Source organism: Vitis riparia, chromosome 13 (genome assembly GCF_004353265.1).
Source record: "Vitis riparia cultivar Riparia Gloire de Montpellier isolate 1030 chromosome 13, EGFV_Vit.rip_1.0, whole genome shotgun sequence".
NCBI lineage: Eukaryota > Viridiplantae > Streptophyta > Magnoliopsida > Vitales > Vitaceae > Vitis > Vitis riparia.
Window position 1 is genome coordinate 7,911,745 of NC_048443.1, and position 23,128 is coordinate 7,934,872.

The window sequence follows — 23,128 nt, forward strand, 5'->3', positions numbered from 1 at the left end:
GAAAGTATTTTTCATATTTTTAATTGCTACTCAGAATATTATAAAAAAAATAATTATCTACCTTATAACTTTTAGGTAGACGATTCTATGTAAAATCCTTTTGTAAATCCTTATAATATGTATTTTATAATAATAATTTAAATGGATAGTATATTTATTAAACGAATTTGATTATGAAACACAATTATAATAACCCGCTCCCGATTGTGTAAATATTATCCGTTCTAAGTTTAAAGGATGTTCTTGACTTTAAAAACACGTTTACAAAATTAAGAGGAGTTTATACTTATTTAATTTAAGAATTTTCTCTTATATCCGATATGAAATATAACAACCACAAATAAAACCATCTTGAATTCCAACAAGCCCTTTTTATTTTTGTTTATGTATGTTTTCTATTTCAAAATTTTCTTTTACATAATGATGAACATAAAGTGAATATACTAGAGTGACATAAGAAAGCAAATATTAGGTAAAATATGGTTGATGGTTTTAGCCCCAAATCTAGAGGGCATCATCATCATACATGATATTTCATTTTCTCCTCCATGCTTATGTTGTCAAAAGAGAAACATGACACAATCCAAGAGAATTTGGGTTGGAAGTAGTGTGCCTGGTCACACCCATTATCTCCATCCACCATTGGTTGCTTTTTCTTTCCTTCCTCAAATATTATTTGGGTTGCAAAAGTTATTGGTAATCCAACACAATTAGCAACCAAGTCCATTAACAAACCACTCTTATCTGCTCTCTACATGGAATTTTTTCAATTATTAGAGTCTCTAGTACTCAAGAGAAGAACCAAAAAATATGTATATAATACTTCAAAAGGGTGCTTGGGAGTCTTCAACTTGAGGGTTCTCTCTTATATAAAATGATACTAAGGAAAATGATGGTAAAGGTTTCCTACCGGGCTCCCCTAGGGGATGCCATGCTACTAGCTATATGGATAAAGTAGGAGTAAGATAGTAGCTTTTTTTTTTTGGAGTACTATGAAATTAGGGTTCTCTCATTACTTTATACAACCCTTCATCCCCTTTGGAAAATCATATAATACATGTGTGAAAGCACCCCTTTCGGAGTATATGAAGATGGGGGATCTCTTTTTATTATATGACCTCTCATACCCCTTTTAAATAGTATAACATATATGAGAGGTTTCTTTTGAGTACCCTAAATGAGAAAATGAAGCATTTATTTGTTAATGTTTTTAAAACAATTTTTAAATATTACTTTTAAAAAATAGTTTTTAGAACCATTTTGAATTTTTTTAATTAATTTTTATAATAAAATTTTGTTTGAAAATTCAAATATGAAAGATTCAACTTATATTTTATGAAGATTCTAGATATTTTAAATATTTTTATTTACTTTTATTTAATATTGTCAATTAAAATAGTATTTCAAAAAATAACATCTGTTTTGTGAAAAAGTGAATGTATTTTAAAAATTTTTAAATAGACGAAGATAAAATTAATTTATAAAAGTTGATGTTCTTTTTTCTATGTATTTTTTAATTAATGAGTCAAATCCCATTTTTCCTCATTTTCCCATTTTTAGATAGACAAAGATATCTTTGATTGTTTTTTAAAATATTTTTTTATAAAAATACTCGAAAATATCTCATTTTTTTAATAGACAAGCCCTTAAAAAAAATATTTGCAATAAAAAAATTACCAACATGTTCTTTCAATTCAAAAACTGTTTTAAAAACAATTTCCAATTTTTTTCCCCTAAAAATATTGTATGGTATGATATAAGTTTTGACAAAATAAAAATAAAAAGGACTTAGTGCATTGTGATTAGAGAGACTGATTGAATAACTCAAAAAGAATTGCTAAGTACAAAAGGCCTTGGATACTCTCTCAAGTTTCATTGATTTCCAATGACCTCATTTCTTATAATACATGAGAGAGAGAGAGAGAGAGAGAGAGAAAGAAAGGACTTAGTGCATTGTGATTAGAGAGACTAATTGAATAACTCAAAAAGATTTGCTAAGTACAAAAGGCCTCGGATACTCTCTCAAGTTTCATTGATTTCCAATGACCTCATTTCTTATTATACATGAGAGAGAGAGAGATATTGTATGGTATGATATAATTTTTGACAAAATAAAGATAAAAAGGACTTAGTGCATTGTGATTAGAGAGACTAATTGAATAACTCAAAAAGAATTGCTAAGTACAAAAGGCCTTGGATACTCTCTCAAGTTTCATTGATTTCCAATGACCTCATTTCTTATAATACATGAGAGAGAGAGAGAGTCCATTATTTTCCATATCTTCAAACGTTATAACAAATCTGATAAAATATCATTTATAGTGGAAAGAATGTAGGAAGAACACAAACTTCAGGTGTAATAAAGTCATTCTCCCACCTAACTAAATGTCTCATTATGTCATTATACTTATTTAAATATGGTAGTGGAAGAATGTATGAGCAAATTAACAAAGTGGTTCTTATTCTCATTCCCTCATTAATCCCTATCTACAGTATAAATTAAACACATACATTTTCCTCCAATTGTCTTTAATTATTCTGTAATCTTCGTTATCGGAAACTTCTTCGAATATCACAAAGCTAAGCATAGAAAATAATACAATACCTTCATTAATTAATCAAAGCAATCAAAGCCCATAAGAATTTATCTTATTAATGAATGTCTCCTTCAAGTAAAACAATGGCTAGTAGGAGCAAGCAACATACATAAAAAATATGTATAACTTTATGTGGGGAATCGATCAATCACACTTGATTTTCTATAGTGATTTTCCATGCAGATTAAGGCTAGCTGCTTCAAGTGGCTTACATGCTGTATTCATTATCTTAAAAATCTGATTATTTAAATATGCATACATCATGATTTATCCATTTGATGATGAATATGACCTGCACTATATATGCCATGGTGTCTCCAACTTGGCCCTATTGAAGTAAAGCTTTTTTTAATTTATTTTCTTCAATCAATATCATAATAATAATAATAATAATAATAATAATAACAATAAAATGATGAGGGACTCCACTGATGGATGAACATGTTGGAAACTAACCAGATTTTCGTAGTGTCATGTTCACAAGGATGGGGGAAATGGCAAGTTGAGTTGAGGTATATGCAGCCTAGAATCCTTGATGGGTGCAATTTTAATGGAGATTACGTGTGGGAATATAGATGATGAAAAAGGGTTCGTACATATACTCGAATCTCATCTGGGGCAAGAGGGAGGAGAATATTCCATCTCAGTGGGGGTGTTTGGATACACAGAAAGCGAAGTGTATCAAGGTCTAAGTATCAAGGTTGATATGCTCTTTTATATTATATTTTCTCTGGGGATAAGTACTTACAAGCTGAGTCTCTCCACTAACATTGAAAGTAACCCATATTTCCCACGCTACCAACTTATTTAATTTAAGTAGAAGGCATTCATTCAAGAAAAAGGAAAATTATTCCCTCTCTTCTTAATTTTTCTTCTACTATTTTCTCTTACCCAGAAAATTAAGTTGATCCTACACACAAGAATCAACAAGCTTGTCAATCAGTCGTGAATTAGTTCAAAGTGAAAACTAGCTCAAAGAGGTTCAAAGAGACAAAGGAGTGTAGCTACGTATACAAATATATATATTCTTCCTTGACAGTACAAGACAACTTGGCCACTTGAAGTATGCTGGAAACCATGATATCATATGAATCATGCTCTATGTTTTTCAGAGGGAATTCCTCACCAAACTATATAACTTTTGGGAACTAAGATATGATATGTGTAAGGAATTCATTCTTTGATTTAATATTCGATCGTATATATGGAATTTTCTATGGTGGGTATCTTTTCATTCTCATCACCCTTAGTGAGGAGTAAGGACATTGCATTTAATCCATTCTTGGATTCACACTATATTAATATACTTTAAAGTTTTAGCTAAATATAATTAGTCATCATTAATTTAAAATTTTATCAAATACCTCCCTTATTTTGAGTTAGAGATCATATAAGAAGAATAAGGGAGACGCGATGAAATTTTAAACCTGTGAGAACTAAGTGTATTTAAACAAAACCTGAAGGGAGGTTAAGAAAATTATCCTTAATATAAATTGTCAATTTCATAATAATGAAAATATCAATTATGATGAAAATATTAATGAACCAATTTTATGAAAATTAAATTAACGAAAATATTGATATTAACGGAAATTTCAATAAGAAAGTGAGAGAAATAATTATAGTAGTATGAAAAATTTGAGTAAAACTTGAAAAGAAAAGATAAAAAATCTATTACCCGTTATATAGTATTGAGTCGACACCTAAACAGAATTGAGGCTAATTACAATATGCCATATATATAATTTGATTTCTATCACTTTTTATCCAACTTGTGTTCAATCATTTTGCACCATGATCTCATCTTTTGTATTTTGATATCAATCATTTGCTTATACGTATCTTTATCTAATTATATAGATTTCACTATATATTTTCAATAATCGATATTGCAAGTTTGATAGGTATCGAATCAACACCCTAAAATTATATATATATAATGACAATACTTAATAATATAAAGTGTACAAATAATAAATATAATTGTAAAAATAAATACTAAATATATAAAAAATTTATTCTTTGAATTTTGTACAATGATAAATATAAAAAAATTTAAATAAAATTATGAAAGATAAACCATATTAAGAACACACATTATTTATGAAATTAGTAATTATAGTAAAACATTGGTAGAAAATAATATATGGATAAACTACATGTATATTTCCTATTAGTGATTTAGATGTGAATTGCAAATAAACAAAATATTAAAAAAAAAAACAAAATTTTATTAAAAACCATTTCAAAATTAGAATTATATGTATGTTTTATTAATTTCAATAAATTAATAATAATAATTGTATTAAAAGGTTTTGAAAATTTTAGTTGAAATTTTTATTAAAAAAATTTATAAACACAATTATTTACTAATTTCAATAATATTTAAAAATAGAATAAGAAAAGGTTTTAAAAAGAATTTTATAAATAAAAATTGAGGTTTGATTAAAAAATTCAATCATTTCATTAGTTTATTTTAGCAAAGTCTTAAAAAAATTTAACAAAATGTTTAATAAACTAATTAAAAATTTAGGGTTTTTTCTCCACAATAACAAAAAAAAAATGTAAATTAAAATAACAAAAAGCAAATTGAAAGAAATAATGCATTTGTTATTTATGATTGAAGTGAATGCACTAAATTTTTTATGAAGTACTTAATTTTTATTAGCTACTCAATATCTAATCATCGGACTTTTCCAAGAGTCACCACTTAGTAAATTATTTTGGCTAATCTTAGGTGGACATTTTTTTTTCTTCAAAATTTTGAATTGTTTTCTTTTTATGAAGGAGACTTCATTTTTAATATTCAAGGAATTAAGTACCTATATTTATATCGATAGTGATACTATCTTAAGTCATTAAATACAATTTTTTTAAAAATATATAATTAGGAATGGATGAAGTTGCCATATTGACCTTTTTTTTTTCTTTCTTTCTTGAAAAACCGAAGAGAAATTGTCGATTTATCATAAATTTCTCATGATAAACTTCCAAATATTTAAGAGAAACTTACTAATTCCCATTTTCATATGAAATTTTGTTGAATACAAACTCTTTTTTTTTGTCAAATTCTTCTTAAACATGTTTTGTTTTGAGGATATATGGTTATTAAATTCTTTGAGACTAAAAAAAATAGCCTCCAAACACATTTCATTTTTTGGAAGCACAAAAATCTTTGATTTTTGAATTCCTATTTTATCAACTATAAAAAAGGATAGTGATCAAAGTCTTCCATTAATTATATCAATTCTTTTTATCCACCACAAAAAGGAGAATCTCTAAATTTGTTTTATATCTATCTATTATGAAGTGCAACATTCCTATCTAATTAGATCAAGGTTAAGTCATAGTTGACATAAGTTGATGTAAATTAATTAAAGTGATGACTCACTTGATACAAATATCTATTTGATGATAGTTAAGTATTAGTAGTTAGCAACATTTGATCAAAGTCATGTGAACTATTCGTGCCCCATAATTCAAGAAAATAAGTAGTAGCAATGGTTATGACTTGAACATGCTTAAAAAAAATTCAAGGGAACATAAAAAGCCCTAACAAGTTTGTAGAATATTAAAAAGTTAAGTACTTATATATTGTTGCGTGCATCGTGAAGAAAATAGCAAAATGGAATGATCTATTAGTGACCAAATAAAAACATATTATATGTCATAGAACATATAACACAAGACATATTATATATATATATATATATATATATATTTTGCAATTAGAAAGTACTTACTATCATATGAGCTTATAAAAGAAAAATACAAGTTATCCTTTATGGTTGAAAATTGTTCAATTATGTATCTCTAAATATCATTAAATATTAGTTTTAATCATAGAACAATATTTCAAAATGTTTGATATTATCCAAATCAGTCTTTTAGATCTTCTCATGTATTAATTAAGGAATAGTAATTTAAAATGTTGAAAATTATCTAAATATATTGTTCTCAATCCCTATAAATGGGGGGATACCAAGTTTTCATGACATTCTTGAGAAAACTTAAGAGTGGAGAAAGCTTACCTTAAAACAACAAGAGTTCTTTGAATCTAGTCTTTGAATTTATTTAAACCTAATTTTGATGTTTCGTTAGCTAAATACCAAACTCTTATAATTTATGTTATGCTAGTGCCCAATAACTCTTATATGTGGTGTTATCCTAGTAAAAGCTTTAATATCACATAGTGCAACAACAAAGATCAATGGAATTAGGTACATGAGATTTCATGTGGCTTGGCCAACAAGGCCTTTTGTTGATAACAACTTCTATACTACAAGAAAAACAAGCTAGAATGTTGTTATCAATTATGGTGAGAATATTTTTTAAAAATGGCAACATAAGTCATAAAATTGGTTGTAGATAAGGTGTAATGCATGGAATAATTAATGTCATATTAAATGTGATACTAATTTATTAGATCAAGATAATTTTTTAGAACAAGTTCATAAAAAAGTGTCACTTTAAAAATAAGGTTAATATATGAAGTCTTATTTGTTCAACTTCAACCCTTCGTAGTCCTAATTCCTTTCAATCCTTTCAAAACCCTCACCTACAACAACCTTAGATGATATTCTCCACTATGATGATTCATTCCATCAAACCTTTAATGATCTTTTTTGTTGACATTAATATTGGGGTTTGGCTTTGGAATGATATGAGAGATGGCTAGAGTTCATATATTGAGGTTTGATTGAATGAATCATCAAAGTGGATTGGAAGGTATGTCTTTCTCTTGCTTTAAGAGTCCTTGAAAAAGAGCTCTCAAACCTCTAATATTATAGTCTCCCTTTCAAAACTTTGACCTACAACAACCTCAGATGATCTTTTCTACTTTGATGATTAATTTAATCAAACTTCTAATGATCTTCTACACTTTGATAATTCATTTAATCAAACCTCAATTTTTTTATGGAGGTTTTTTTTAACATTAATATTTATTTATTGGTCATGGTTTGAATGATAGGATGGATGGTTAGACTTTAGAGATTGGGTAGGGGTGTGACTTCATCTTTTAAGTTTTTTCCTAGCCACCAAATTTTATGGTTATATAGTCTCATGATTTTATGGTAAGTAAAGAATGACTAATTGATGACCTAAATTTGAAGACATAGATTTCAAAGTTGTTAATAAAAGGCATGATCTCGATTTGAATAAAGGTTAACAAATGATCTTTGAATATTTGTAGTATCACAATTGGGTTGGAATTTTGATGAGGAAAGGATATTCCATGTATGATTCTAACTAATATTGAATGTCATAATATCATGGGATTGCATAGGTCATTTTGTTACAAACAATAAAAATAGTGTTAGAAATTTGAGGCTAATCCAAACTATGGTAATCACCCTAGAGGGAGGGGGGAGGAGGTAAATAGGGTGATGGTCTCTTTTTCACAAATTTAAACTATGCAAAAATAAGAGACAATTATATGCAAATATATAATAAACAAAATAAACACAATTGCATATAATTTAAAAGAGTTAGGGAAGAGAGAGTGCAAACACGAGAGTTTATAGTGGTTCGGCACTTCCTTGCCTACGTCCACTCTCCTCAACCTCCTAACCGAGTGAGGGTTCCACTATCTTGAAGCTTCAACCAAGCTTCCAATCTCTTTACAATTGGATTATGGTTCCAATTCACCCTCTTGGACTTTTGGCTCCAAGAACCCTTTACACTTCTTCAAGAGATATCACTCTCTTGAACAACCTCTCAAGTGATACCCCTCACTTGAGAAAATTCCTCACAAAGATATACAAATAATGATCTCTCAAAATCCTAGTAATAGAACTTTAGGTTCAAAGATACAAGAAAAACTAGCATTGAATGGTGCACTAAAGATATGCAAGTTATGAAACAATGGTGCACTAAAAAACACTCTTCCAAGGCTCAAATATAATCAAGAATGATTTGGGAGGGTTTAGCTTGTGAAACAATGAAGTTTGGAGCTTTTTTATAGAATAAAAAAGTCATACTAGCCGTTGGGGGTTCGACCGGTCGAGCTAGGGGTCGATCGGTTGACTAGCCGTTAGGAAAACTGACCATTGGGCCTCAACCGGACCTCAACCGGTTGAGGTTCAACCTTGACCGGGAAGAGAAGGCCACTGGGAGAGAGAGAAACTTTTTGGCCTCCCTCAACCGGTCCTCGACAAGACGAGCACAACCGGTCGACCGGTTGAATCGGTTGAGCCATTCTTTTGGCTCAACACTCAACCTTTTTCAACTTAAAACCTTTTAACACAAGTTTGAAAATCATTTAACACAAGGTTTTAGTTGAAAACATGAAATCATCCAATTCTTAAGATATTTAAAACAATATTACTCTTTGATGATTTTGGTGCATAAATAAATAATGAAATGCATGAAAGTCCTAGTGCACCAACAACCTTACAAAGAGATCTTAAGAAGCTTTGGTCTTGAAAAATTCTTCTCTTTGAGGTGGTCTTCTTCTTCATGATTTCTCCTTGGCTTAATTTGTCTTTGGATTGCCACTTTGGAAGTTGTCTTGTCTAATCACACTTGAAATATGATCATTAGTTCTAAACCTTGTTTTGTTATCATCAAAATCAAGATTAACCAAACCTTGGTTTCACAAATAGGTATCTAAGACTAATGGAAACCTAGTACTCATCAATAAGATTTGCACCATAGCATTCAAGCCCTATTGCATTATACAAATGTGCACATGCATATGTAAACTTATGTGTGTATGGTGTGTGTGAACATATATGCCCATATATTGAGCTTACTATATGGACATTTTAACAATAAAATTAACATATAACTTAAATATGGTTCATTCGAGTAGTGAGAGGACTATTTAATACATTAACTAAATGTTACCTTTTTTTTATTTATTATTGTGTTGACTTGAAGTTATCTCTACTGGTTGTGGACTTTGTATGTACATGATTCCCTCTAATACAAATCATAGCTATATTTCACTTGTTGCATGGTTAAATTCAATTAGTTGAGATGCCAAAAAACTTATAAATATTGTTTTATTTATTTTCATAAGAAAGTAGATTTATTTTGATAAGTAATTGATTGAAAATTGAGCTGATATACCATAGTTTAGATACCATTATGATATTTAACTTAGTGACTAAATCCATCGCCTTTTGATCATTATCATCTTGTGAATAACTTATCATCTTGCGAGGAACCCATGACTTAGAACTTCTGTGCAACTCCTAATATACCCTAGTTATGTACAATGCAAGTGATACAACTTGAATGCTTAATAATGTAATCATTGATAGAAAAGTGGAGACAAAAATCATAGTATATAAAATTACTAATGAAAATTTATTCTTTTATATCATTTCATACTTTTAAGAACTTTACCCTAATAGATTAGGCAACTTATCCTAATGATTAATGCAATATTGAATGATTTTGCGTCCTTGAAGATAACTTGATTTGTTAGTCTTTGTCCAAATAGCATGTTGTATCCCTTAGTGGTACAAAGTTATAATTTTCAGCTTTAACAATATTACTATTGAACTTTCATGGTTTTGACAATATTACTATTGAACTTTCTTGGTTTTGGTCCCTATTTTATGAGTTGTGTCTTGTTTTGCCTTCTATATCCTTGACAACAATGTTGTTGAGTGAAGAGTTTCATCTTTAGGAATGACCACTCCCACTACAAATATGTATATTATCATCCATAAGGATAGTTCATATCCCTTTATTCGTTGAGTTACTCCATCTTTAGGATGGCGATAAGACCAAAATCAAGATGAACTTAATCTTAGAGGTTGTAGCACCTATGGTTCGCTCTTACTTAATATTTTGTAAGAGAGACTTTAAGATAATTTTGGTAACCTTCTTAAAATGAATTATTCATCATGAGAATTTTCAAAACTTTTATTTATTACTTGAATTATCCTCAAATTCCTTATCCTTGAATTTTCATTTCCAATCATAGTCCTTCTTTTCTTGGGGAAGGGGGAGCCCCTGGAGGACTACCATTAGATGTTGTCCTCCTCCTCTCTGGAGGGGAGAGCTTGGAGAACCACTTAATCTATACTAATAAGAAAGCTTCAAAAGAAATCTAAAATTCAGTATACCAACAACCAATTCCTTAAATAAATACATGAAGGAAAATCCTCATAAAAATTTATTCTTTTAAGAAGATCCAAAATTTCCAATTTTAGAAAAAAAAATTTAGATATTTTCTAAAATTTTAACATACCATATAATAAAATATAATCATAAAGGAAATAAAATAAAAGTGAATCCCATGGGCTTAGGGATCTTGATGCTAATTTGGTAACCCAAATAATTGGATTTCCTAAATCCAAAAATGCAAAATTGTACCTACAACATAATTAGGGTTAGTGAAATTTATAAATGACCAAAACACCCTTAGGAACCCTAAACCTAACAAATGAGCCACCATAAACACTAGAAACAACTTCTATCGCATGTGAAAGGCTTCAGGCATTGGATATAGCTTACCACTATTGGAAACACTACTTAATCGATTGAAGCGCTCGAGCGCTAATCCTATTCCTCAAGCTTCTATAGTTTTTCAAAAACTAAAAGCAAGTTTTTTGAATCTCCTATAGTCGTTTTCTCTAAAAACCTCATTTTTCCGATAGGGTAATGTGTAAGACAACCTCATGATGACCTAGATTGCTTCCATGCTTTCCAAGGGTTACATAGAAAGATAAAAACTTGGGTTTTTACATAAAATAAAATTTTTAAAAAAAAACCTATACTCTAAAGATTTGGAGTTTACATATCAATTTATGAATAAAAAATGAATTTTTACACAAAAACAAAATCCCATGCCTCTTATTGGGATTATAACCTTGCTAGAAAATAATAAAAATAATCCCAACAACAATAATCATAATTTTGATCATCATATTAAAATATCACAATGTAAAACACACATACATTCATCCTTGGGGCTATGGGATGAAAAAAAAAACCCTGTAAAACCAAGGTTAACACATCTTATAAAGGTTCTAACATGCTTTTACTAACCTATGGCTATGATACCAATTGTAAGGAAACTTGGACCTCTCCATTCTTTATCCTATGATTAGGTTAGGTACATGTAGATCTTCCTACTATTTTCTAAATCCTATGCACCGTAGAAAAAAATGCATTTTAAAACAATAATAGGAATTTGAATGTGCATTAGAAAACATTACCTTATATTTGAACGTTCCCTAATCTACCTTTCAATGTAGATGAAGATTGAATCCTTTAGAATTCTTATATAAACAAGATCTTCTGTCTGATGGCTCTTTCTTAATCTCAACACTCAATTGGTGAGAAAGAATGGAGGGTGGAGGTTATGACTCTCTCTTGTTCTAGAGGTGGAAGACAGCTCTCCTGAAAACCCTAACCCTTAAGGGGTAATTTATAGGGTTCCGTAATTAGACTTAAGTGACTTGAGCCCACCAAAGGCTTATATCATTTAATCTAACTCAAAATGGGTCTTAATTGATTAATTAACCTAATACAACCATCTAATTAATCAATTAACTCAATCTAGAGACTTTGTTCACTAACTCCTATGCAATCTTGTGTAATTACCAAAACGTCATTACGCATAAAAGTGAACATAAAGTCAATCCAACCCTCATAAACCATGTCATCAAGGTATATGAGTTTGAGCGGGGACCACTAGGACCCATAGGATAGTATTGGCTCCCTCAAAATCCAATTTTGAAGTTGATTCAACATCTTACAACAAAAAATTAATTGCACTATAATACATTATGTAAATAACAACACATAGGGTAGTATGTGCTCCAATTTGTGACTTGCTATACATGGCATTCACTCTCCCCATAAACTGGTATCCATAGTCCAATAAGGTGAAAGTTATAAACTTTTTAAGACTACCTATACTATCCTTGAGTTACAAATCCTTCTATTATGCGTTCAACTAACATATCTTAGATATCCAATAGCTTATGTCAAGTTCCACTTAAGGAACCATTATGACCATAGTTTACATGAACACACCTCTTTAGGATCACCCAATAGAATACTTTATCTCAATCCCATGAAATATCATACTGCTTCTATTGAGAATACCTATTATTTTTTGTTTCCATCAATAATGACCCAATCCATAGGGAATATATGATCAACTTATGATCTCACTTGTAGGTTAAAGCTATTAGTAATTTTAGCACAAACTTAATAGTCTCTCAAGGTTGAAAGACAATACAATAAAGCAATTTGGTGAAGTCATAACTACTTAATAGCTTTAAGTCATGACTTACCATAGGTCATGTCTAATGTGTAACCATACATACTAGTACACTCACCATGAGAAATTCATCCCGATTTCCAAGACTAATCATCCCTTTAGTTAGAATTTAATGACTACTATAGCCTTTGATGGGTTGCTTAGACTCATGAATCGACTGTGACAAAGGACCCATGACTTGGATTTTCCATGTTACTCTTAATGCACACAAATTATGTACAATACAATAAATGCAGGTAAGAATGATTACAAAGTATAAGGTATGGAATGGGGATAGATAAAAGTGAATTTGAAATTTATTAATGAATAATAAAATCCAAAAGTTTATTATATCATGTCATATTTTCAAAGGTTCTATCCTAAGGGTATACTCTCTATATTCTAAGGCTACTAGATCAAAATGCAATGAAAGTAACAAAACTTAGATCTAGGTGCTATAAAAATAAAAAATCATATCTTTAATCTAGATGTTCCAAGATCCTCCTCTAATGAATGCAAAGATCTTAAAAATCACACAATCTTTCAACTATTGGCTCTTTCTTTGATCATTGACATATGTGTAAAGTGACTACAAACCTTATGAGGAGAGAAATCAGGAGAATAGGTATTTGGGAGACTACTAGTTTGAAAGCAAGAGTTTAACCCTAAAACCTATGGAGTTTATGTAGATTCTCCTATGGGTTTAAGTGACTTTAGCCCAATGTGAATCACTTAATTTAATTCACTAGGTTCTAATTAATTAATTAGCTATAATGTGCCAAGGAAATATAAATTAATAATTGATAAAGTATAAGTATGTATGTGTATATATATATATATATATATATATATATATATATATATATATATATATAGCATTGAGTAACTTTTTATAACTTCTATTTTCTCAATTCACTCTTTCTTCAAATTACCGCATATTTGAAACCTTCAAATTATCACATCTCATTCTTTTAGAAGTTTTTATTATTATTTTTTACAATTAATGACTATATCTTATTTTTAGAGTCTCTTAGGTTTCTATATTTTAACTTTTTACCATATTCATTATATTTAGATTTATAAGTCATACATATACAAATACTATACTATAGAAATATAACACTCTTTATAAATTAATAAATATATATCTATTTGTCAATAAATTAATAAATTATTCATTTATTGATAAATTAATAACTTTGCTAAGATAATTTCTCTTGGTTTCAAGAGTACTATTTTATAAAGGTTTTTCTATAATTAGCTCAATAAAAAAAATTAATTAATCATAAATTTCTATGCAACCTTACTCTTTTATTAAACATCTTATGCACCTAAATAATTATTTCTCTATTCAAACTTTTATGCCAACAAACCATACGACTATAAGCTCGAGCCAGGACTATTGGAACACAGAGGAATATCGGCTTCATTAGAATCCAATTGTGAAGTTAACTCAACACTCAACTAAAGTAAGTCAATTGAGCTCCAATATCTTATGAAATTACATTAAGATGAAAATTTCTTGGGTGTGTGATATATTATAGATTGTATGCATACTCCCATGAACTCAAAAGGAAGATAACCACCACTTTTGTTGATTAACCATGCCCTTCATCTACGTTATTTACTTATCCTGATTATCAGATACTGACTCTCTGATATCTGTCTTATAAATCTATGTAAGACACATTGAAACCGTTACTTCTACTTTTGGAATATTTGTACACATACATGGCACCGACTGAATAGCACACCGACTGAATAGCACATAACAGGGATGGGCATCATTTTTATTGAGCGTTTATTCCATATTAAGCCATTGGAATCATTAAAACTCACACTGCTGTGATCCCATGGCTAAACTCATCACCTAAACCAGAAAAAGAAAAAGGAAATCTTTCCCAAAGCCACTCCTCCTACAAGGGGAATATCTTTGATCCATCCCCTCATTTTGAAGCCTAATCCAACAAATGCACAAGGGTTACTCAAAACACTTGGAATGACATCAACGTATCTTTACACCCACTAAAACTACAAATTTTTGTTGATGGGATTGCCCACTTATCCCACTAAAAAAACTAAATTATTTTTTTTATTTTTTTATTTATCAAAATATATTGCCATAGTTTCACTACCTGACAAATGATCAATGACGTCAGATTAAATTCTATTTGTTCTCTAAGTTACCCATGTAATATTTGCCAAATCTATGTAGGAATCAAAGGCGTGCTATGTTGTCTGTTCTTTCCTTTTCCGCATGGTTAGCTACTAGAATTCGGCAAGGGAATGTGGCATCGGATGCAAATCTCTGTATAGTCTATAGGTGCATTGAGATTCCACAACATAAACAAGAAGGGACCCAAGTGGCCAAAAAACCAAAAAAAGTCAACTACTGGGACTCTGAGTGGAATCTGCATCAGGCGTCAGCAACTCAGTCACGTGTAATATGGGAAAACTAATAATTCAGTGAAATGACACCAACCCAATTGAGAAAAGAGATTCTGGGATTCATTTTAATTCCACGGTCAAAGCCTTTTAGTATATTAACTTACATGCATATAGCACAGCAAAGCCCCATAACTCTTTCATAATTCAGAAAAGAAAAAGGGAAAAAAAAAAAAAAGAAAAGATGGAAAGACAAAAAAGCTTCCACTGTGATTAGGCTTTTGGGTCTTGGTCTGCCTTCATAGGAGGTTCTGGAATTGGCATGCTAATGGCGACAGAAGAGAGCTTCTTAGCTTCTGCTTTCTGCATTTCAATATCATTTGTTTGGATGTCTTCGATTATAGACAGCCCATTGCTGTTGCCCTGAGCGCCTTTTATGGCTTCGGGTATCTCCTCCTCCTGCTTCTTCTCCAAGTTCTCCTTGTACTTTCCCCATAGAACTGAGTAAAGGCCAGCAACAATCAAGATGGCCCCAAGAACACTGCAGCCATGATGACAAGCGAAAAAGCTTTATATGATCAGTACAGAGGTCGATTAACAGCAAAAAATCATTGGACAAAATGGGAAAATACTTGGAAGATTCCTAAACCTATTAGTGGGAGGGGTGGTTCATAATTCATTAAAGATTCTAGTACTGGGAATGGGGAATTTCATTGTAGATTAGGATTCTGTAGTGGAGGAGAAGCTAAAATGAGATAAACAAGAGAAGCCAAAATTATACCCTCCAAGGAATATCTTTTCTGCGAGGATGAAGGAGCCCATGATGGCTACAATGATCATCATCAAAGGGCTAAAAGCAGTAGCAAACACAGGGCCTCTTGACTTTATCACCAATCCTTGGACATAGTATGAAATACTTGATGTCACAATACCCTACACATGGAAAAATAAACATATATTCAGAGAAAAAGAGAGAGAGAGAGAGAGAGAGAGAGAGAGAGAGAGAGAGAGAGAGAGATACCGCATAGGCAGCTGCAAGGAGATTCATGTCCCAGCCAATTGTCCAAACAGAGGTTTTATGTTCCATAACAAAGGTGACAGCAATGGCTTGTAGAGTGCCAATAAAGCAAATAAGGGTAGTGAGAGAGAGCTGATGGTGCTTGTATGTCTTCAATGCTTGCGCCTGGTGATCAATGAAACAGAACAAATAAAGTTAAATCTATGGGAAATCAAACATGTACAGCTTGTTTTTCTTCTTTTATCTTCTGGTCCCATACTTGTTAACCAATTAAATTACCTGTAAAACGAACAAAGAAGCCCAGGCAAGTGTTGCAATGATGACGAAGATTGACCCCATGAACCAGTCTTTGTCGGTAGAAGTGGTGCCCGAACCCACCGATTTGGGAGTATGGATGTGCTTAGTCCACACCATCTCCATGATGGGTCCCTTGTACAAGGTCATCACCATTGCCCCAGCCACTGTCACAGTAGTCCCAACAACCTTTGCTTGGCACCTTACTCTCTTCATGTCTATTTTCTCCATTCTTTTCAATTCCATCATGTCAAACATGTTACCAAATTAGCCCATGTGATCAATACACCAAACCCCGAAAAATAAAATGATCACAGCGATCATGACGATGATGATTATATATTGAGATTGATAATCGTACCGGAATATGACCGCCATGACGAATGTCATGGCCGGAAGCATGTTGCTCATTGCGCATGAGAAGGTCGGGGAAGTCAGCTTCAAACCAGCATAATAAAAGTTCTGGTCGATCACAGGCCTATCAATCCAAACAAACTTGCTTTGATCAGATTGAATATCTAGGCAAGAGCTTGATTGACGTGTCTGCATATTTGCAATAATGCATGAAAAAGAAAAGGAAAAAAATTTAAGGAGACTAACCCAAGAAGAGCCAAAACAAATATTTGCATGAAAACGCGGAATGTTATCTTTGGTTGCGCCTTCCTGGAATAAAAAAAAAACATGAAAGAATCAATAAATTTCCGAGGGAACTGATCCAAGAAAAGCTATTTTTTCTGATTTCAGTTCATGTAATGTACCTCTCAAGGAAGATAGCAAAAGGCGCAATCACGGCAGTGGCAAAGGCATGCCTGTAAACCACCAGAACATAGTGGCTCATCCCATGGTTGAGAGAAACCTTAGTGATAATATTCATCCCTGCATATCCAAACTGCAGGGAGATCATGGCCAAGTAGGGTTTGCTGGAGTGTAAAAAGCCGCCACAGCATCTCTTCAATTCCATTTTCTTGGGAAAGAAAATGAAAGAAAGTGTGGGCTGGGCAGGAGGAAGAAGAAACTAATGTGGGTGGATGAGGACCTGAGGTTTGAGCCTAGGAAAAAGAAGGCAAGAGGAATCCAATTTATAGGGAAAAAGGAGGGAACTGGGTGTTGCAAAAAATGAGAGTGGGAAGGTGAGAATTGTTCTGGTGATGCTAGTGGATTCCAAGTGGCAGCAATCAGAGTGGAAAGGAGTGGGGATTTTACTCCTTTATTATTATAGTGGTAAGGGCATCAGCTATGTCACCAAATTTGTGAGTGATCACTCATCAAATCCAAATTGCTTTTAATTACCCCATCACCTTCAGGATATTCAACCAAATACAATAAATAATAATAATAATAATATTGTTGGATTGTGGAATGAAGAGTACTAATTATGCTTTGTCTTTGGATTATCCTTTATATATATATATATATAGATATATACATATTTGTTTTAAATTTAATTAGTATATTACAAAAAGTAAATAGAAATTATTTAAAATTTTAATATTATTCTTAGGTTGTGTTTGGAATTAATGCTAGAATAAGGAATGTCAATTAAAATTTCATTTCATCCTTTATTTAATATTGGGTTTGGATTTAAATTTAAATGAGAAACTAAAATTCATGATAGAATTTTGATTCCTTATGTTTGATTTTCGTTTTTACTTTATTTTTATTCCTACACACTAAAAACACCTTAAAAAGAGTAAGGAGTATATTTTGATTTTAATTTAATAATATTCACTCCCATTTTGATGACAATTAGGGATTTATTATTGTTGAAATTGGTTTGAGTGTCAAGTGGGAGAAATAAGGGAAACAGTTTCTTAGAATTTTAAAACTACCTAGAAATTGCTATTATTAAATAAAAAAACTTTTTGCCTCTCTCTCATATAAGTGACTCGTCTCTTCCTTAAAAACACCAGTGAGAAATACTTTTTCTTTTTTCTCTCTTTGAATACAAAAAAACACATATTTTTCTTTCTAAAAAAGTCATTTTTCGAAGTTTTTATTATTTTTCTCTATGAAAATAAAGGTGTTTTCTTAGGCAAAAACATCTTGGGCATTTCATAAGGTAACCCATAGTATGGCTCTTGGACATTTCTTGGGCTCTTGTATTGTGAGAAACGAATAATTTATGTATCTATAGTTTCATTCATGACTCGAGGCAAAAAAAAATTGGTTAGTAAAACAACCAATTAGAATTCTTGAGCATTTCATAAGGTAACCCAAAAACCTTATTTTTCATCAATTTTTTTGTTCTCAATATAAGATAAAATACAAAAGTATTGTTATAGAATTTATATAAACCATGAAGATAAATATTAATTGTATATAAAAAGATGGACTTCCACCTGACATGAAGTAACATACAAATGAGATTAATTCCTAGTAGAATTATGATAATATCGGTGGTGTAAGGGGATTCTGATCCAATAAAATTTTGAATGGCATTACAAGTACTAAAACAATCTTGCTTGTATTAGTGTTAACCAAATGAAATTTTAATTGTCTACATGCCATTTCCATTCAGCTCCCCTTCTTGATCTATATCTTAAATAAAAATGTTTATCATCATCATAATTACTGTTGTGCTATGAAGTTACTTAAGTTATGATTGAACATTGTGCTTAAAGCTTTAAGGAAGAAAAGTTGAACAAATCATCCAAGGGTCTTTACCATCTCATCTTAAAACCAACCTAAGCTTGACGCAAATAACATTATTACTCTTAAATTATCCTTCTTATAGTATGTAGGTCTTGTAACTTCAACTTATGATTACAATGATTATGATATAAAGCTTTAGGATCTGTTTGACAATTTTTTTTCAAACAATTTTCTATTTTCTAAAACAAAAAACTTGAAAAATTCATTTGACTATCAAATATTATTTTCTATTTTCTGTTATTTAATAACAGAAAATATGATGTTTTCATATAATATTTTTTAGTTGTTTCACTTATTTTTTGATGACTATTTTAAAAAATAATTATACAAATATTTAAAATTATTAAAACTAAAACAGTACACATAAAAAAATTATTTTTAAAAATATTAAAAACATTTTAGGTTTTTGAACAATTTTTGAAAATTGTTCTCAAAAACCAATTTTTAAAATTGTTTTTTAAAATGGTTAGCAAATAGACCCTTAATCATCTCATTTAAAAACCACTGAAAAACTCATCTTTTAAAATTATAGTCAAAATCTTATTTTAATTTCATACTTATACTAAGCCCAAGCCTCTTTCTAGTTTTATGTCAAATAAGGTAAAGAAAATTAATTTAGCTTTTTAGCTTCTTTTCCTTTTCCATAAATGAGATTAGTCCAAAGAGCAACAATAATAGCAATAAGAAATAAAAAATTGTCACATTTCTACAAATAGGAACTTTCTTTCTATCCTAAGTCTGTCCACTTTCTGATCTCCAAACTCTTATAAATCAAACACCTAGAGAATTCTTTAAATTTTTTTAATCTTGGTCGTTTTCTAAAATCCTAAAAAACTAAAAGCAATAGAATTCTCTATATTATACTTTTATTTTTTTCAAAATGCATGATTTTTTTAGAACCTTTCATGACCATGATAGGGAATCATGAATCAAATCATTTCATATTATTTAAGTATTAAGCAAATATTATGAACTCTCAATGAGAGAAATAAGCATATTGACCTACAAACAATTCAAAGTTGAGCAAGAGATGAATCAAATTATTTTTAAATTGATTAATTTGTTTAATAAATTTTTTACCTAAAACTATATTTGGTTATCGGAAAATATTAAGAAAATAAAAGAAAATTTTTAAGGAAAATGATTTTCTTATGATTGGTTTTACCATGGAGAATTCCAAATAGAGTCGAATATAATTAAAAACAATAAGAAACTTATATATTTTAAAATTATTTAATTTTTATATAAAAGAGTTAAATAAATTAAATGAATTTAAAATAAAAATTAAAATAATTAATTGATTTTAAATTTATCTTTTATTTTTGTTACATAAGAATAAGTAATTAAAAAATAAAAAAAATTAAAATACATAGATTTACATGAAAAACTCTATACGGGAAAAACCACGGACAAAGGAGAAAGAAATCTACTATATCTAAAGATTGATACAAGAGGGGAGAGTTGCGAGCAGCTACACCCTAAAACTATATATATATATATATATATATATATATATATACATATATATATATATATATATGCACGAGAGTAATTAACAAAGTAGAACCATATTGCAGGGCCTAATACCGTAGTCCACCATTGACACCCCAAAAAATCTCACAATTATACCTTTACCACATATGTTACACCGCAACCTTTTCGGTTCAAATCAAATAGAATTCGAATCACCAAGTTCTAATAATTTGCTTTCACTTTTTTTTCCTCCTACTTTTCTTTTTTATCGTCTTTTTCTCATATTTTCCCCCAAATTTTCTAAAACCAAACATAACCTAACATTTTATATTTCACATATTAAACATTTTCTTAATACAAAAGGACACTAAAAAGGCTATACATATGTGTATATACATCATTTTTTTTTTTTTCAAAACAATATGAAAAATAATATATATATATATATATATATATATATATATATATATATATATATATATATATATATGAAGATTATATATCAATCTATGGAATAAATAAAGAGGGAGAGATGAAAGTGGAAAAATATCATGTCAGTCACTATGAGTATGAGTAGGCCTCGTTTCATGGAAACAAGAAATTATGGCAGAAAAATATGTATGCTTGCAGACTCAACACACATTATAGCTTAATTTGGGACATGACGTGGGAACTTGCATTGCCTGGGGTCAAAAGTCATGAGCAGGTCTACCCTCACATCATCATTTTTCTTTTTCTATTTTTTTTTTTTTAAATTAAATTTTTTATTGTTTCTAATCGTTACATAAATATAACATAAAAATCCAAGTCGTTTCTAGCGTTACTTATTATCTTAATTAATACATCGGGTGTCGGTTGACTGCAAAAACATTGGAAGATATTTAATAAGACTCCTAGCTAACTAGAGTAGTAATAATTTTTGTACTAAATTATAATTTTTAATATGTGAATATGTAAATGAAAAGACTTATTGGTATAATTTAGGTCTTGCTTGGATGGGCTTTTGAAAGACTTACTATTAGGTTAAGACCCACATTCTTCATAAGTGACAAAAATTTTATATATGTATTAAAAATTGCCCCGTCAGAAGTAAAATATTTTTTAACTTCAATATAAACATTTATGTTTTTTCTTTATTAATTTTATTCAAATAGTTTGTGACTTGAAAAAAGGATTAATATGAAAATAAGAAAAAATATTATTTTTTGATAAGACTATTTTATTTTGTATGATAATTTCTTTTATACTTAATAACACTTTTATTATATCAATATTACATTTTAAAAAATTATGCTTTTATCTTCAGCTTTAACTTCTAATTAAAAACAAAAACAAAAAATTATTCCCAAGGAAACCTATTCTACCGAGGCTTGAATTTAATTTTAGATATTTTAATAAGTAAAAAGAATTAGGGCAGTTTAGTCATGTTTCTAAAACTTATTTTTATTTTTAAAAATAAGTTTCAGAAAACATAACAAAACGAATTCACATTTTTCTTTAATTTTTAAAACAGGTGAAAACAACTCATATTTATTCTTTGAAAATTATTTTTTTCATTTAATTTTTAAAAATTGTTTTCAAATAATAGCGACTAAATAGTATTAAAAAAAATTAAATAATTTTTTATTTTTAAAAACAAAAAACTATTTTTAAATCACAATGTTGTATTTAGATTATTAAAGGCTATTTTAATTAAGGGAATTTTCAAAGTTTTTATTATGAAACTAAACTTAGTACTTCATAACTCATTTGTTAGAGTAATAAGGTTGATAATTTGAGAGGCATGATTGCTATTATTCAAGACAATGACATGTGAAGTTAATGTGGTAAATACACTTATTGCTAGCATTATAAGTAGTGAAACATAGATTTTAGTAAAGTTGAAAGGTGAAGTATATAATTGGCTTTGACCACCTGAGCGTGTAAAAAGAGATGATAGAGTGGGAGTGCAGCAGAAGACATGGTGGGGTCAATTGGCTCAAAAGCCTGCCTCACAACGTAAGCTTTTATGCAGAGACAGTCAACAAACCAATTGTAGTGGATTTAATACCCCTGTGACAACCTTCCTTTTGACCCATGGAAAAGGAAAACAGGAGGTTAATGGTACAACTTTGAATTCGGCTTCCCTTATAATGTCATGCAACATTTATACTCTAGAGGAACAAATTTTGCATACATCAAATAATGATTTTTTTTTTTTTTTTTTCAAAATAAAGAGCTTTAACCAAAGTACTAGGATGAAGGCCAATGACTCTCGTTGCGTGTAAGATTAAAAATATTAATTAGAATAATATAAAAGAATAAATTATTTAATATTAGGTTTACTTATTACTTAGGACAAATATCTTCGAATGTGTTTGATAATATTTTTACTCAAAATATTTTTAGTAAAAATATTTTTATGTGAAAGTTTTTTTAAGAGAATCACCAATCAAAATGCTTCTCTAAAAAACATAACAAGTGATTTTTCCATATTATAAA

At 29.8% G+C, this 23,128-nt stretch overlaps 1 protein-coding gene across 1 annotated transcript; it reads right to left on the reverse strand.

Annotated features, from left to right (window-relative positions):
• Positions 1–15,311: 15,311 nt before the first annotated feature.
• Positions 15,312–17,567, reverse strand: LOC117927735 (WAT1-related protein At5g07050). Its single transcript, XM_034847393.1, has 7 exons — positions 17,281–17,567; positions 17,123–17,185; positions 16,884–17,000; positions 16,508–16,754; positions 16,232–16,393; positions 15,992–16,143; positions 15,312–15,751 (listed from the first exon to the last, which is right to left on the reverse strand). Exons 1-7 carry the CDS (start codon positions 17,481–17,483, stop codon positions 15,484–15,486), a joined length of 1,212 nt encoding a protein of 403 aa, XP_034703284.1. The 5' UTR covers positions 17,484–17,567; the 3' UTR covers positions 15,312–15,483.
• Between the last annotated feature and the right edge of the window lie 5,561 nt (positions 17,568–23,128).